Source organism: Abrus precatorius, unplaced genomic scaffold, assembly GCF_003935025.1.
Source record: "Abrus precatorius isolate BTA unplaced genomic scaffold, Abrus_2018 Scaffold11, whole genome shotgun sequence".
NCBI lineage: Eukaryota > Viridiplantae > Streptophyta > Magnoliopsida > Fabales > Fabaceae > Abrus > Abrus precatorius.
Genome location: NW_020874303.1, coordinates 22,042,061 through 22,056,352, shown reverse-complemented (window position 1 = coordinate 22,056,352; position 14,292 = coordinate 22,042,061). Strand labels below are relative to the sequence as shown.

Genomic DNA, 14,292 nt, shown 5'->3' with positions numbered 1-14,292 from the left:
CAATAATGATATCTTTCTTTGCTGTGAAAATAAAAATGACATTTAAATGTTTTACGAGTATGCCTGATTATGTTTTTAAAATTTATTTAGACGACAATTGAATTTTATGACCCGTATGAAAATTACAAATATATTTCCATTTTAAATGATTATCTATATTTCTAAAATAATGCTATGATTGTACGGTCTAATCAAAGTAAGGTAAAAATCATATCAATGAATACAAAAGAAAAATCTTGTATTTTCTTCTATATCTTCTATGGCGTACGTAGTTTTGTGATGTGCCATGTATGCTGGTTCATTTTGTGGTCGGTTCCAACCACGTATCACCAGACAAAGCGGCGTTTTGTAACGGAGAGTTCGAGAATTCTGTTCTCTTCGACATCTACAACAAATACAAGGAGCCACTTCTCTGTCTCTTTATCCATCTATGATATTGTTATTTTTCTAAACAATGTGTTATGCCACTCTTCACCATTTTTGTGGCTCTCTTTGTTTTGTTAATCATCAAATGACGACTATTCCCACCACGTACAACCACCCTCAACATGCTCTTCCTCTCTTCTTCACACGCTGCAAATTTTCTAGGATCACATTTTCTCGCACGAAACATGGTGCTACCCCTGCTCCATCTTCTCCACTCTCTCATTTTCGCGTGTTTTGCCAATCCAAGGTAATTCTGAGCTTCCCTTTTGCGGCAACATGTTTATTTTTTTCCTTTGAATATCATGACAATTTGTTGAGAGGACAAAGATTATATTTTGATGAGACTTTTATTTAGAAATTGATCTGATCCACCCCTATAAATAGTTCAAAGTTCAAACATGTTTTAGCATGTAAGAAAGAAAGAATCATTAGCTAAGATCTCTCTATTGCGTGTTAAACAACTAGGATATTCGCATAGCAAGTGTGTATAGAGAGTGCTAAGCATAATATGGTTTTGTTATGATGTTCATGTGCATGTAGACTGAGACATTGGAGATAAGAAGGTGCTCCCCTTTTCTAGAAAGTTCACTACTTTTGGGGAATGGTTCTGTGGCCTCAGATGAGTGGAAAGCAGTTCCTGATATTTGGAGATCTTCTGCGGAGAAGTATGGTGATAATGTAGCCTTAAGAGATCCATATCATGATCCTCCTACAACTATGACTTATAAACAGGTATTTTTTTTCCCCTTGTGTTCTGTGCCCTTTTGCCAAATTGTTCTAATAATCATACACGTTGAAAATGAGTGATGACTAAGGTTTGCTTCAAATTTTAAAAAGCAAAAAATTTATTTGGATATAGCAATAATGAAGGTGAATATTAGATTAACTTGTCTATATCTATTTTAACAAGTAAAAAACTCCTTGAGGAATGTACCTGGCGGAAGGTATGTTTTGTTGGAATGTTTTTGAGAAGTGTTGGATGAGAAACATGATGCCTCTTTTGAAGTGTTGGACCTTCCTAGGTTGTAATTGCTATATTCTCAAATCTCACTAGAAAAAAGTTGCTTTATGGTTCTTGGAGTTACACTTTGTTCTGTATCAAAATTTCAGTTGGAGCAGGCAATTTTGGACTTTGCAGAAGGCTTGAGAGTTATTGGGATAAGACCAGAGGAAAAGCTTGCGCTTTTTTCAGACAATTCATGTCGTTGGCTTGTGGCCGATCAAGGTGCGCAAAAATTACCCCCCCCCCTCCCAACTTTAAGTGTTATTGGATCTAGGAATTGCCAATTGCACGAATCTTATGTGTACTTACTTTTCAAAAACAAATAACAACAATAAAATATGGTAATATTTAAAAAACACAATAATATTTTTTGAGAAATATATGCTGTGTTTGTGAATGTATATGTGAAGGAAATGGTACTATCATGTTTCGAAAAAATTATCCCCGAGTTCTAAAAATCGCTTGTTTTGTGAAAATTACTGTCATCAAGTAAAGGTGAAATTTTTATTTTCATATATGCATATATCATAGATGCCGACCTTAGTGGCAGATATTTAGTGTTTATATCAATATGAGTTGTGTAAGTTCTAAAGTAGTTTGCTTTGTGTGATGTAGTACTTAAAAGTGATACTACGATGTACACTATTTCAGCATTTGATACACACATATTGATCCAAAAGGCTACACACTTGTAGTATTTGTCGGCGATAGTAGTTTTATTTTTATCACACCAATGCTATATTTTTAGTCTAGGTATGATGGCAAGTGGAGCAATCAATGTGGTCAGAGGATCAAGGTCATCAGTTGAAGAGCTATTGCAAATATACAACCACTCTGAAAGGTTTGATAAATATTTCAAGAATCTTGAATAATGATCTTTGCAAATTCACATTTTGTGACTAGGTTGTGAGCTTCAATTGCAAGCAATTCTTAATGAACTGACCTAGATAAATTAACTATTGGTTTTCACATTTTTCTTTAAATGCTAATCTTCATTGTTTGAACTCAGACTTTTGCTAACTTATGCTATTGTTATTCAGTGTTGCACTAGTCGTGGATAACCCTGAATTGTTTAACCGGATTGCGAAAACATTCTATTCAAAGACTAGCATGAGATTTATTATTTTGCTTTGGGGAGAAAAAGCAAATCTGGTTGGTCAAGAAAACAAGGACGTGCCAGTATTTAGTTTCATGGAAGTTGTAGATTTGGGGCGAGAAAGTCGTAGGACTTTGTTTGATTCTCGTGATGCTGGTATGCAACTAACTAACTCTTTCTCTTTATTGCAATCTTCTTGTTTTGTTCTACTTGATAAAAGAGGAATTTTTATAAGGCAAATGAATAAAAAAGGTAAAAAAAATTATCAAGAAATATTTTTAATGTACTTTCTTAAGAATTTTCATAAAAGTAGATAGAGATTAGAAATATATGATAGTACATTAATAAATGCTTTCCCATCAGCAACACACAGAACAGAAGGAAACATTAAAATGGCATATCAAGCCAACAGTTTTCTCTAGTTGTTGTGTACTAAAGATACCCTCTAAGAAAACCAATCACCTATGAACCACAAAAAAATGCCAAAAGAAAATCATGTTCTTCTGTAGCTGAGAAGGTGTCAATATCTGTTTGAAAACATTTGTTTTAGTTCCTATCAGCCGCAGGAAAGTTTGACAATGAAGCTGGACCATGCCACCTTTTCTTTCACAATTAATTATCAAGAACTATTTCAATTTCTTAGCTATATTCCTTACATTGTATTTACCGCCAATAAAATATCTCTGTGTAAAAGTAAACAGAACTAAATATGAATTTTTAAACATCTATGACAAAATTTAATATCTACAGCATAAACCTTGGGTATGGTACTTAACAACTTCCAAAAGTAAATCGTTAGTTCCATAAGTTCTACAGCATATGAAACACATGTGAGATAATAATGCTTGATGGGACCTTTTAATTTGCAATATATTTCGTTGATCAGATAAGGAAACAGTCAGATTTCTCGAAGAATGAAAATTGAGGAAATTACCTGTATTTGTTTCATATTTTTTTTGTACCAACTTGTTTCCTAAAAATTAATATGTATAATTTTTTTTTTCTCTCTTAATGCCCTTTGGATTTAATTTTTAACGCTGTCAATTTGGGGTCAATCCGATTCAATCAGGTTAAGTTAGGCTAGTTTAATTGTGAGTAGACAATTTGTTCGTTTGATCTAACCTTTTGTAGGTTATAGACCAAGGGGTCTGACCCACCTTTTTATACAAAAACATTAAATGATATTTTACATGTAAAATCACATTAAATGATTGTCTCTATTGTTTTAGAAAAGGTTTGATATTTTCAAAATTGATAGGAACTACGTACCTAATAACCACCCGAGTTGTTTATGAACAATTACTTTGCCTTCCTTCGTTTTGTGCAATAATGCAACCTTTTTTTAAGGACAATAATGCGTTACCCAAAAAAAGGACAATCAGGCAAATATATTCAATGCTTATTTGATAAAAACTACAAACAGTGGTCCTAAAAATGAAAAGAAGAAATACATGAAGTTTTCATTTTTTAAAAAAATCATTTAGAGTATGTTTTCTAAAGAGAGAAAACTCTTTTTAAAATGCAAACAAACATAAACTTAGTCTCTTCAAATTACAGGCATGAGATACTTTAATAAGATTACAAACATGAGATCTTTTAGTGCTCTGTCTGTTTGAGTTAACATTTTCAAAAATTAATAAGAATCATTCATGATTTTGTCAATGACTAAATTAGTACATAGTTCACTTTTTAGGAATTAATCATATGTAAAGACAAAATGAATAAAAAATTTAAGTGTCACAATTTTAATCTCGATAGATGAAATGGTTAATTCTCTTTCACTAGAGGATAAAATGTTTTACAAGGATCAATTTAAGCCTTTACTTTAAAATTTTTAAACCCAATAAATACCAGGTTAATCAAACGGTCCATTTTAACAACTCTATATTTTTTTTCAAATGAGAATGTTTATATTTTGAAAAAAAAAAAAAGTTTCTTGATTCATGTAGAAAAGACAGCATATTTTTTTTATAGTAATCATCTAGAAAAGCAGTAATCGTGGTACTTTTTTACATACTATATTCACAGCAGAACAGCGTTATGTCTACGAAGCAATAAACTCTGATAGCATTGCCACTCTCGTATACACAAGTGGAACTACTGGAAATCCCAAAGGTGTTATGCTTACTCATCGGAATCTTCTACATCAGGTTTCATTACTAACCTTCTTTAAAAATTATTGTGACAATGTTACGGCTTCAAGTTGCCTTAGTTTATTGAACTTTACTTGAAAAATTTGTGATTAAGTTCCTGAATTTTAAAATTATTTTTAATTCAATCCTAGTCATACATTTTCATTAAGATTTATTTAACTAAAGAGATTTAATTAAAAAAATCTAGTTAAGTTTTTACACTTAAAGGAACTCTAACATACATGTGACTAGAGATTTAATAAAAAAAAAAATTTAGAAGTTCATCTACCTGATTACAACTTAACCTTCTTTTTAACCTCATTCCCTGTGAAGCTTGGTTTCAGTTGAGGATGATTCTTGGCTTTATCATACCCTTGATTCGTTTGTTGATCAATTTCTAGATAGAAAACTTATGGGACATCGTGCCTGCTATAGCTGGGGATAGATTTCTCAGCATGCTACCACCTTGGCATGCATATGAAAGAGCTTGTGAGTATTTCATTTTCACATGCGGTATAGAACAAGTATACACAACCGTCAGAAACCTCAAGGTATACTATTACTTTGATCATGTGTTTGAGACATTGTGGAAATGTATCTTCTTGCACAGTTCTAATGTGACTTCAATATTGGGTAGAAAAGAGAAATAAAGCTTAAGACAATGCATTGCTGAATGTGATAAATTGGTCATTTTTTATTTATATGTACGTGTATTAACATGCACTCCTTTTCTTACTTTCTAGGATGATTTGGAACGTTACCAACCACATTACTTGATTTCTGTTCCTTTGGTTTTTGAAACATTATACAGGTAAATCCTCTTGTAGGAATTGTATGATGCATGAATTTGGATTTTGAATAATATTTTAAGGAGAGTTTATGAGTGCTGATGATTCCTGTAATCTGTGTGGTATAATTTGAGCCAAGGTTTGAATATAGTGCTGTACAACTGTATATTGCTTGAAAGCAACTACAAGAACTGACTAAACGAACAATAACTGACAATCTGAAATAACAAACTAATAGATTAATTAACTTCTAGCCAACTTTCAAATTTACATATTAGTTGTAATATCCTTTAACATTGTGCTAATTTGTAACATACATCAAAATATTAATTGAAGATAAGAAGATTTTAGATGAAATTGGGGTTTGGTTGTGTAATATGAAAACAATATTTCGTTATTTTGATAGTGAACTTTTGCTAATTGCTCCTGTTCTCTCCCTTGGTTACAGGTCAATAATAAACCAAGTTAAATCTTTGGTGTCCTTTTGTATTTTTGTTTATGTTTTTGCGATAATTTTTCCAGTTCAGTGGTAGATAGTTTAGAGCAAGTATTCAAATAAACCTTCAGACAAATTGGGGAGTTCTAATCATTAATATTCCCTATTACTTTATTTTATTTATCCTATGTTTGACCTTGGATTTCATGCACCGTTTTATATCAACAAATTTATCCTTTACGATTCCTGTTCTTGGTGCTTGTTTGATGTTTTTGAATAATTTAAGGGATAAAAGACTAAGTTAAATCTGTTGATACTTTATGGTAAGTTGCACCTTGGCGGTCAACAAATTGCAAGCATTAGAACATTATGTTTCTTTGGAATATAACTTTCATTGTTTTTATTGATTGTTTCCCCGGCAGTGGGATCATGAAGCAGATATCTACAGCCTCCCATGTTAGAAAGCTTGTAGCGCTAACTTTCATAAGGGTCAGCTTAGCATACATGGAGCATAAGCGTATTTATGAGGTTTGGGCACTAGTTCTTTTTATTTGATCTCTCTAGTGTTTAACATGATTCATCAGGTCCTTTTGAGATCCTTAATTGCTCATCTCTTTGGACAGAACAACTCTTAAATGAACCATTATCTCTGTTTTCTTTTCATTCCATTTTTCTTTGCTTTTGAAATATTCTCTCTCAACAACTTCTTATTTTATCCAAAATAAATGCAAAAGGTAAACATCGTGATGATTTAACAATATTGTGACTGAGTTATCTTTAGGATTTCAGGTTTGTAGATAACTGTTACTTGTTTTTAAGTAACTTCTGTAACAAATTGATTGGATAATTTGCTTAGAATTTTTTTGCCAGAATCCCTTCCAACTTTATATAAAATATGCTAATGTAGAAGGTCCATAGTGGTGAATAATATATTGATTAAATGATTTTGTTGCTTTATCTCTGTTTTATACAATATCCTAGCTCAGTAGTTGCATTATAGGACTCCCAAAACTTTCTCTTCAATAACATTGTGAATTAAGTCAATGGGAAGTATAGAAAATTGAATTTATGGTACTTCTTAATTTGTTTCCTCAAATCAAGACTCTGGGGGTTGTTTGCGAAGGAGAGTTTTGAAGGGGAGGAAAAAGGAAGACAAATTTTATATTTTAAATAAATATATTTAAAATTAATATTTATTTAAAATATAAAATATAAATTGATATATTGACATAAACTTAATGTATTAATCATTGATTTATCATCATAAGTGATATATAATTATGATAATTTAAGATAAAAAATATGTCCTCTCCTCTCTTCCCCTCCGAAACATACTCCTAGTGTCATTTTGCCTGCTTGATTCCATCTGCCTCGCAGTCTATGTAGTTTATTCACTTTATTGTATAATTAATTTTATTTTGTTTGATTTAAAAGTTAATTTCATATTAGTACCACTTTCTTTCTTATTATGTTTAAACAAGTATACGAATATTGCAACACAAATTTACTAAATTTCAAATATGCTTGAAGGGTAAATGTCTGACAAACAATAAGAAGCAGGCTTCTTACATCTATTCAATGTTGGACTGGTTGTGGGCAAGAATAATATGCTCAATTTTACTTCCCATTCATATGCTGGCGAAGAAACTCGTCTACAGTAAAATCCATTCAGCTATTGGAATATCAAAGGTCTTCTTCTTCTTCTTCTTCTTTGTTGTCTTATAATACCGATATTGTATGGTTGTCTTTATGTTATTTGTTGTCTCGTTTTGTTTAGTGCAATACTGTTTTTATCTTAAAAATAAAGGTGATATGAAAATTATGTGAAAGGAAGAAACTCTTAGTAAAAATATTTTCAATTGAAACAATAAACACCACTTAACTGGATCATGAATTTCAAGGAGTGATTAATGAGTAATCAGTTATCGTATTAAGCATTAACAAACCAATTGAGTTGTTAATTATTCCTACATTGGTAATAAAAAGATGTATCTTTATCAGCTTTTTGGCTAAGGCTAGTGTTCTTCTCCCTTTCCTTTTCTGATGCCTCATCAATGATAGTAGCCACTGAGTGGAGGTCTTTCTGGGTTGCAACGGCAATATAGGTAGTACAGAAGATGGTTCCAGCTGTCTGCTATGGCCCCTTTGGTTAGATGAAAAGAAGAGAATTATCAAGCAAGGAGTTTATTCAATTTAAGACCCCAAGCATGGTGTCTTATTTTGAAAAAATACAATTGTGAATTAACACTAACTTTGCAAAGGAATGAGATATGGTACTGGAGTAGATGTCAAGGGTTTTATGTGTGCCTTATTTCTTCTTTTCCCGTATTCTTGGTGGTATCGTAGTTGTCATTATTCTTTCTTTTGCCTTTTCTGGGATTGGCCCTTGGTCTCCCCCCAAGTTTTGTTACACATTATTAATCTAAACTATTCACCATGTTGCATCATTATTCATGATTTTGGAGATTTTGGAAATTGAGGTCTGACAAGGAAACATCTTGGCTCTCTACAGGCTGGAATAAGTGGCGGTGGTAGTTTGCCTTGTCAAATCGATAAATTTTTTGAGGTCTGATACTTCACCCATGTGTAATGCAAAAACATTTTATTTGGATTCCATTTCACATTGGTGCATTTTTATAATGTGCAGGCAATTGGTGTGAAAGTGCAGAATGGATATGGTTTAACAGAAACTTCACCAGTTATTGCTGCTCGACGACCTAGATATAATGTAAGCAGCGTATCAAATGCAATTAACACTAGCAACACACTCTTTATTACAGAGTGAAATTCAATTGGGACTTACAAAATCATGTAGTTTTCACTCTCTTTAGTGGGACCTACATGAAATTCACCTAATTATAAAGAATCTGTTAAAAATAGTTTGTTGCTAATATTTCCCTTGAAAAATTGCTGTCTGCATATGCCAGTATAGTGTAGGTGTACACTTGTCATGAAAATTGTTTATTATTAAATCCTTCATCTGCAATAACTGGATATAGTAAGTTTTTTTTCCCTTTGTTTCTTTTTGGTTCTTTTGAAGTCTCGCTCTAGATCACGACATTCATAATAGTTGCCTATTTTCATTCTTTTCGTTTGTTAGAAATTAAGAATGCAAAGTGGTGCTTTTATCTGAGAATGTTACAGATGCAATCTTTTGAAGGTTATTGGATCTGTCGGGCATCCAGTTCATCATACAGAATTCAAAATAGTAGATTCTGAAACTGATGAAGCTCTTCCACCTGGTTCCAAGGGCATTTTGAAAGTCAGGGGCCCACAAGTGATGAAAGGATACTTCAAGGTAATTTGCTTTGTCACAATGCTGACATTTTTTGTTTGCATGATTGTGTGTGTAAGAGAGAGATGATTTTTGTCATGAATTCACATTAGCTTCTTTTGTGTCACATACAGCAAATATGAGAGATACCTGCTGTATATTTTGCACTTTTTTTTGTGTGTCCAAAACAGTTGTGGAGGAAGGAGTTTTTATGATTCCAGGCTCAGGGCATGGCATAACATAAGCCTATGTGAGGTCTTACAGTGGTACTTACAAATACAAATGACACATCAATGATGGTCCATCCAAAGAAATTGAATTCAAAGCCTTCTTTGTTGTTTTTATTCATATAATTAAGCTAACTCTCATTGGCAGTGGAGTTATTGTTTTATCATGCGACATCAAGCACCTTTTCTGTGACATTCTAGCAACCTATGTCATAAATTGAGGAGTCAAAATGTATATCACCCACATATCATGTGGTCTTGTTGATGTTTTCTAGATGATATTGAGATAGTTACATTTCTTATTCTTGTATTAGAATCCTTTAGCTACAAACCAGGCCTTGGATGGGGATGGCTGGCTAAATACTGGTGATATGGGGTGGATGGTTCCCCACCATACAACTGGGCGTAGTCGTAACTGTGGTGGTGTGATTGTTGTGGATGGCCGTGCTAAAGACACTATTGTGCTTTCAACAGGTATAATAGAAGTTTCAATACAGGTTAATCAATAAGCTTGGAATCTTAAAAATTTGTCTACAGTGTGTCTGTATGTGCATGTTTTCTATAATTTTTCATCCATTAAATATGTGAAAATAAGGACACTGCCAATAAAAGTAACCTGCCATTTAACTGAACAGCTTCAAGTTGAAAGCCATCTATCCTTTAAGAAAAGTGTTTTATAGTTTACACTAATTTTTTTTTCTTAAATCATCTGGCCCTCCCCAAACCCACGATTGTGAAATCCTTGCGCAATTTTGCCTGCCATTTTTTTATACGGTCTATATTTTTTGTTAATAAAAATGTTCATTTAGATTTTAGCAAATTGTAAAGGGTATTAATTGATTCTACTTCATAATATGTCTTAAGTTTGCATTTTACTGTATGTATATATGTATGTTTCTATTGTATTTTCAGTTACTATGTAAAATACAATTCAATTGTGCTCTATCTGTGTAACAGGCAATACTGAATAATAAACAATCTTACAAATAAGTTACGAAAAAGTTGTTCTCGAGCAGAAATGAATAAGAGAACCTCCAGTGCTTGAATTCGTTTATTGTATAAGTTGTTAAATTTTGTTCAACCTTGTTCTTACAAACATAAAACCTAAATCTTGTTCCTGGGTTATCCACTGATAACATTGGTTTGATCACACCCTTGGGAATCATAGGACTTCAAATAGCCTGGGAAAAGTTTTTGAACACATGAAAAATTCTGTATCAGTTAATTTATTTAGTCTCCTATAACTTAATTACATATTTTGTTAACATAATCATATAATGGTTGAAAAACTCCAAAATTCAGTAACATTTTTATCGGGTGAAAATTAAAAAAATCCAGTAAATTTTATTTGTAGTTTAGACTTCATGACTGTGTAACTAGCAAAAACAATTTGCTGTCTTAGTTGTCATATGCTTATGTGTGGCTTGAGGTTAATTTTCAATTTGTAAGCCTCAGTTGCAACTTTTCCCTCTGCACAAAATCCTTATGATCACCAGTCTTTTGTCTCCCCTTATGTAAGTATTAACTACTCGTTTTAATAAGAGAAGGTGAAAATGTTGAACCGGTGGAACTTGAAGAAGCTGCCATGAGGAGTAGCATAATTCAACAAATTGTTGTTGTTGGCCAGGTGAATTAATTTTTTCAACTTTTGATAGCTCAAGTTCTTCATATTAACTCTATTACACATGTACAAATGTAGTGATTTTACTGATTGGTAATATTTTTAACATATAGGATAAGCGACGACTAGGAGCTGTAATTGTTCCTAACAAAGAAGAAGTTGTGAAGGTAGCAAAGGAACTGTCAATTATAGATTTTGACAGTTCAGATGTTAGTGTGGAAAAAGTGACGAGCCTAATATATAAAGAATTAAAGACCTGGTAAGATTCGTCTCACTTCTGTTTCTTGCAATGAATGCATGAAAAATTTTATGCCTTGTTCAGATATCTCTTTGGTATGTTAGTGTTTTTTGTTTACAGGGAAGGACAGTGTTTGACTATAACAGTTAATTAGATTTACTTGAAGATTGTGAGAATGAAAGCAAGTAAACTAACTTGTTTTGTATCCAGTTATAGTGTTAAACAAGTGAAACAGAGATTCATGGTCAAGGGTGTCACCGAATGCTAAACAAATGCTAAACAAATTTAATGTATCTGATAATTCAATCTCCACCTTACCGAGTGTGTCCTTTTGAGTGATGAGGTGCCTTATAAAAGAGAATGAAACTGTGTCTGTGAAGTTTTTTCCCTTTACCAAAAGAGGAGTATAAGAACAAAACTTATGTTTCCATATGCAAGAGTATTTAGGGAGTTTTGTTTCCGGGATTGGCAGTTTAAGTTCTGATTTTATTGCTGTTATAAACCATGGATGAGGTCGACAGTGTTTTACTTGTATATCCTTCAGGAAAAGCCAAAAAATGTTTATTAACTGAAAGCAAAAGGTACATGGTTATGTTCTTCATGACCAAAACAAAATGGAAAAGAAAGATTGTTCACACGTTCCCTCTTTGGTGTTCACTAACTGAATCTCTTTTCTACATTTTGATCTTGATTTATTTGCATTTCTCCCATTCTTCCTGTCTTATTCATGGTGCAGGACATCAGAATCTCCATTTCAAATTGGACCTATCCTTCTTGTAAATGAACCCTTCACCGTAAGTTTTGGAATTGAAAGCAGTAATATCTTCTATTGTAATAAACATCACAGAACTGACATATTTGATTAATCTTTTTGTCCAATGACAGATTGATAATGGTCTAATGACACCCACCATGAAAATTCGAAGGGATAGAGTTGTGGCTCAATACAGGGAGCAAATAGACAATCTATACAAGTAAACTACTTAGTGTCAATTGTGTAATACAAGCAGAGGAGATCTTTATAGCGTGTTTGGATTGGCATCAAATCTTCTCTAACATGAATCCATTTCAATTCATTGCTATAGATTTATAGCTTTCACATTAAAACGTGGTTTAACATTATTTTGTGTATTTTCAAACATGCACATAATTAAACATACCCAGCTGATGGAGTGAGGCCAAAGATATCGCATTTTGTTTCGTATGTAAAAATTATTGAGACTTTTGCTTTGAGGATGATAAAATTAATTATCGGGTGCATTTGGATACTCTTTCCAGAAAAGGTAGTATTTATTTTTGTGAAGAAACATTACAGATTGAGTGATAAAACTATGTATTTTTTATTATTTAATCTGTAATTTTGTTGGAAAATTGAGTGGGATAGAGCTCAAGAAAATTGAGAATTGAATATGAAAGTCCCTTAACAATAAACATTAATCTGGCCAACAAAGAGGGAGCAATGAGCTTCCCAGTTCTGGTTAGAGATCAATTGATATTAAGTTAGCTTAGGTTGGTTTTTGGTAATTTTCCTCTATTAGATTTTATTCAATTCATATTTTTGGGTCAACAATGATTAGATTTAAGCCCAATGGGTAATCACTTGACACTTATAACAGAAATTCACATAGTAATCACATAACAGAGTAATTCTGCAATGCTACAGCATAAATTATTACAAAACACAATATGCTCGGCCAAAGAGAGCTAAATAAAAAGAAATAGACAAATCAATTCCTAAGCTCTATCACAGGCAATGTTGTCTCCAAAACCAAAAATCTCTTAAATTTCAAAAGTCATTTGAGACTCACTTCCAAAACTTAGTTTTTGAAAGCTATTAAACACATTACTAAAAATTAAATTTTGGAAGGCACAATAAAAGAGAGTGTGAATTTAGTATAAATAGCAGTCCCCCAACTCATACGGCTCTACTTAGAGACATAATTCTCTAGGTACCATTTTCCATGTTGACTCAATTTATAAGATTTGACATGAAGTTTGCATTTTTTTTTTAGTGAAGTAATATGACACTTTTTTTTTGGAGACAGGTACTGAAATAAATCATGTAATTGATTTAAATTTCCTACCAATCTAATGTTCAAGAAATGTTTGTGTGAACACAATGTCTTTTTAAAGAGGTTTGAGCACAATGTTAATAAGCACAACAAGTAGAAGATCTAGGATGATATTAAAATAATTCAGCAAAATCTTCAACACAAATCTTATTATTATTTTAACCAGCTTTGCACCAAATCATAATGAATGAGACGTGGCTTTATCTTATTGGATAATAATAAGTTGAAAAATGAAAATCAAGTTGAGCATTAGAAAATGGAAATCCACAAAAATTATTGGGTTCAATGAGTAGACTTACATGGGCTCTTATCTTAGTATAATTAATACAACAGAAGCCTTTTTCTTTGAGGTAAATGACATATATAATCTATTTTGTAGATCAGAATCTGTAATATTGAAGAGATGTGTCAGTTATTTATGTGAACGAAATATGAGACAACGATTTATAAACTGCAATTTTTTTTTTTTATTTCGATAATTAACTCTAAAATAGAAAGTAGAAAACCATTAAAATTTAGTGAAAGGTTAAATTTGAAGGAAGAGACTATCCTTTGGCTTCTAAATTGGAAAATGTTACACGTCTTGGTGTTTTTTATTGCCCAAAGTCACAGACAACTTTCAAACTATTCATCTGTTAGGATCTTTAGTTTTTGTTTTGTATCATTGAGCATATATTATGTTTGCTTTCTATTGTACCAATTTTTTTTCTATATTTACATACTTATCATGATTAGCACTAAAACCAGCTTTTGTGTATGCTTTTTCTCGGTGATACAGGGTAAGAAAAATGATCCTACACTCATTTGGCTTGAAAGGAAAAACTTCTCCTAGTGTGTTTAGACTATTATATGTCCTTATACACCATATAAATAATAATTACATTAGGAGACAGGAATCTTGTAACATACTTTATTATGGAACTGGAAGGTAAAAAACCATTGAACATTAGTCAAAGGTTAGAAAGGAAACTCTGGCTTT

The 14,292-nt window shown here is 32.2% G+C and overlaps 1 protein-coding gene across 3 annotated transcripts; it reads left to right on the top strand.

Annotated features, from left to right (window-relative positions):
- Positions 1-281: 281 nt before the first annotated feature.
- LOC113853656 (probable acyl-activating enzyme 16, chloroplastic) lies at positions 282-12,499 on the top strand. 3 transcript variants are annotated; one of them, XM_027484154.1, is made up of 19 exons: positions 309-673; positions 967-1,158; positions 1,537-1,651; positions 2,183-2,270; positions 2,470-2,681; positions 4,557-4,675; positions 5,059-5,208; positions 5,401-5,468; positions 6,304-6,409; positions 7,412-7,570; positions 8,394-8,447; positions 8,529-8,609; positions 9,042-9,179; positions 9,697-9,856; positions 10,930-11,009; positions 11,117-11,262; positions 11,978-12,035; positions 12,127-12,298; positions 12,342-12,392. In XM_027484154.1, the coding sequence occupies exons 1-18, from the start codon at positions 455-457 to the stop codon at positions 12,217-12,219; spliced, it is 2,238 nt and encodes a 745-aa protein (XP_027339955.1). In that variant the 5' UTR covers positions 309-454; the 3' UTR covers positions 12,220-12,298; positions 12,342-12,392. The 3 variants fall into 3 exon arrangements, with proteins under 3 accessions (XP_027339956.1, XP_027339955.1, XP_027339954.1); XM_027484153.1 differs by having other exon boundaries at positions 4,554-4,675; XM_027484155.1 differs by having other exon boundaries at positions 282-673; positions 4,554-4,675; positions 12,127-12,499.
- Positions 12,500-14,292: the final 1,793 nt, after the last annotated feature.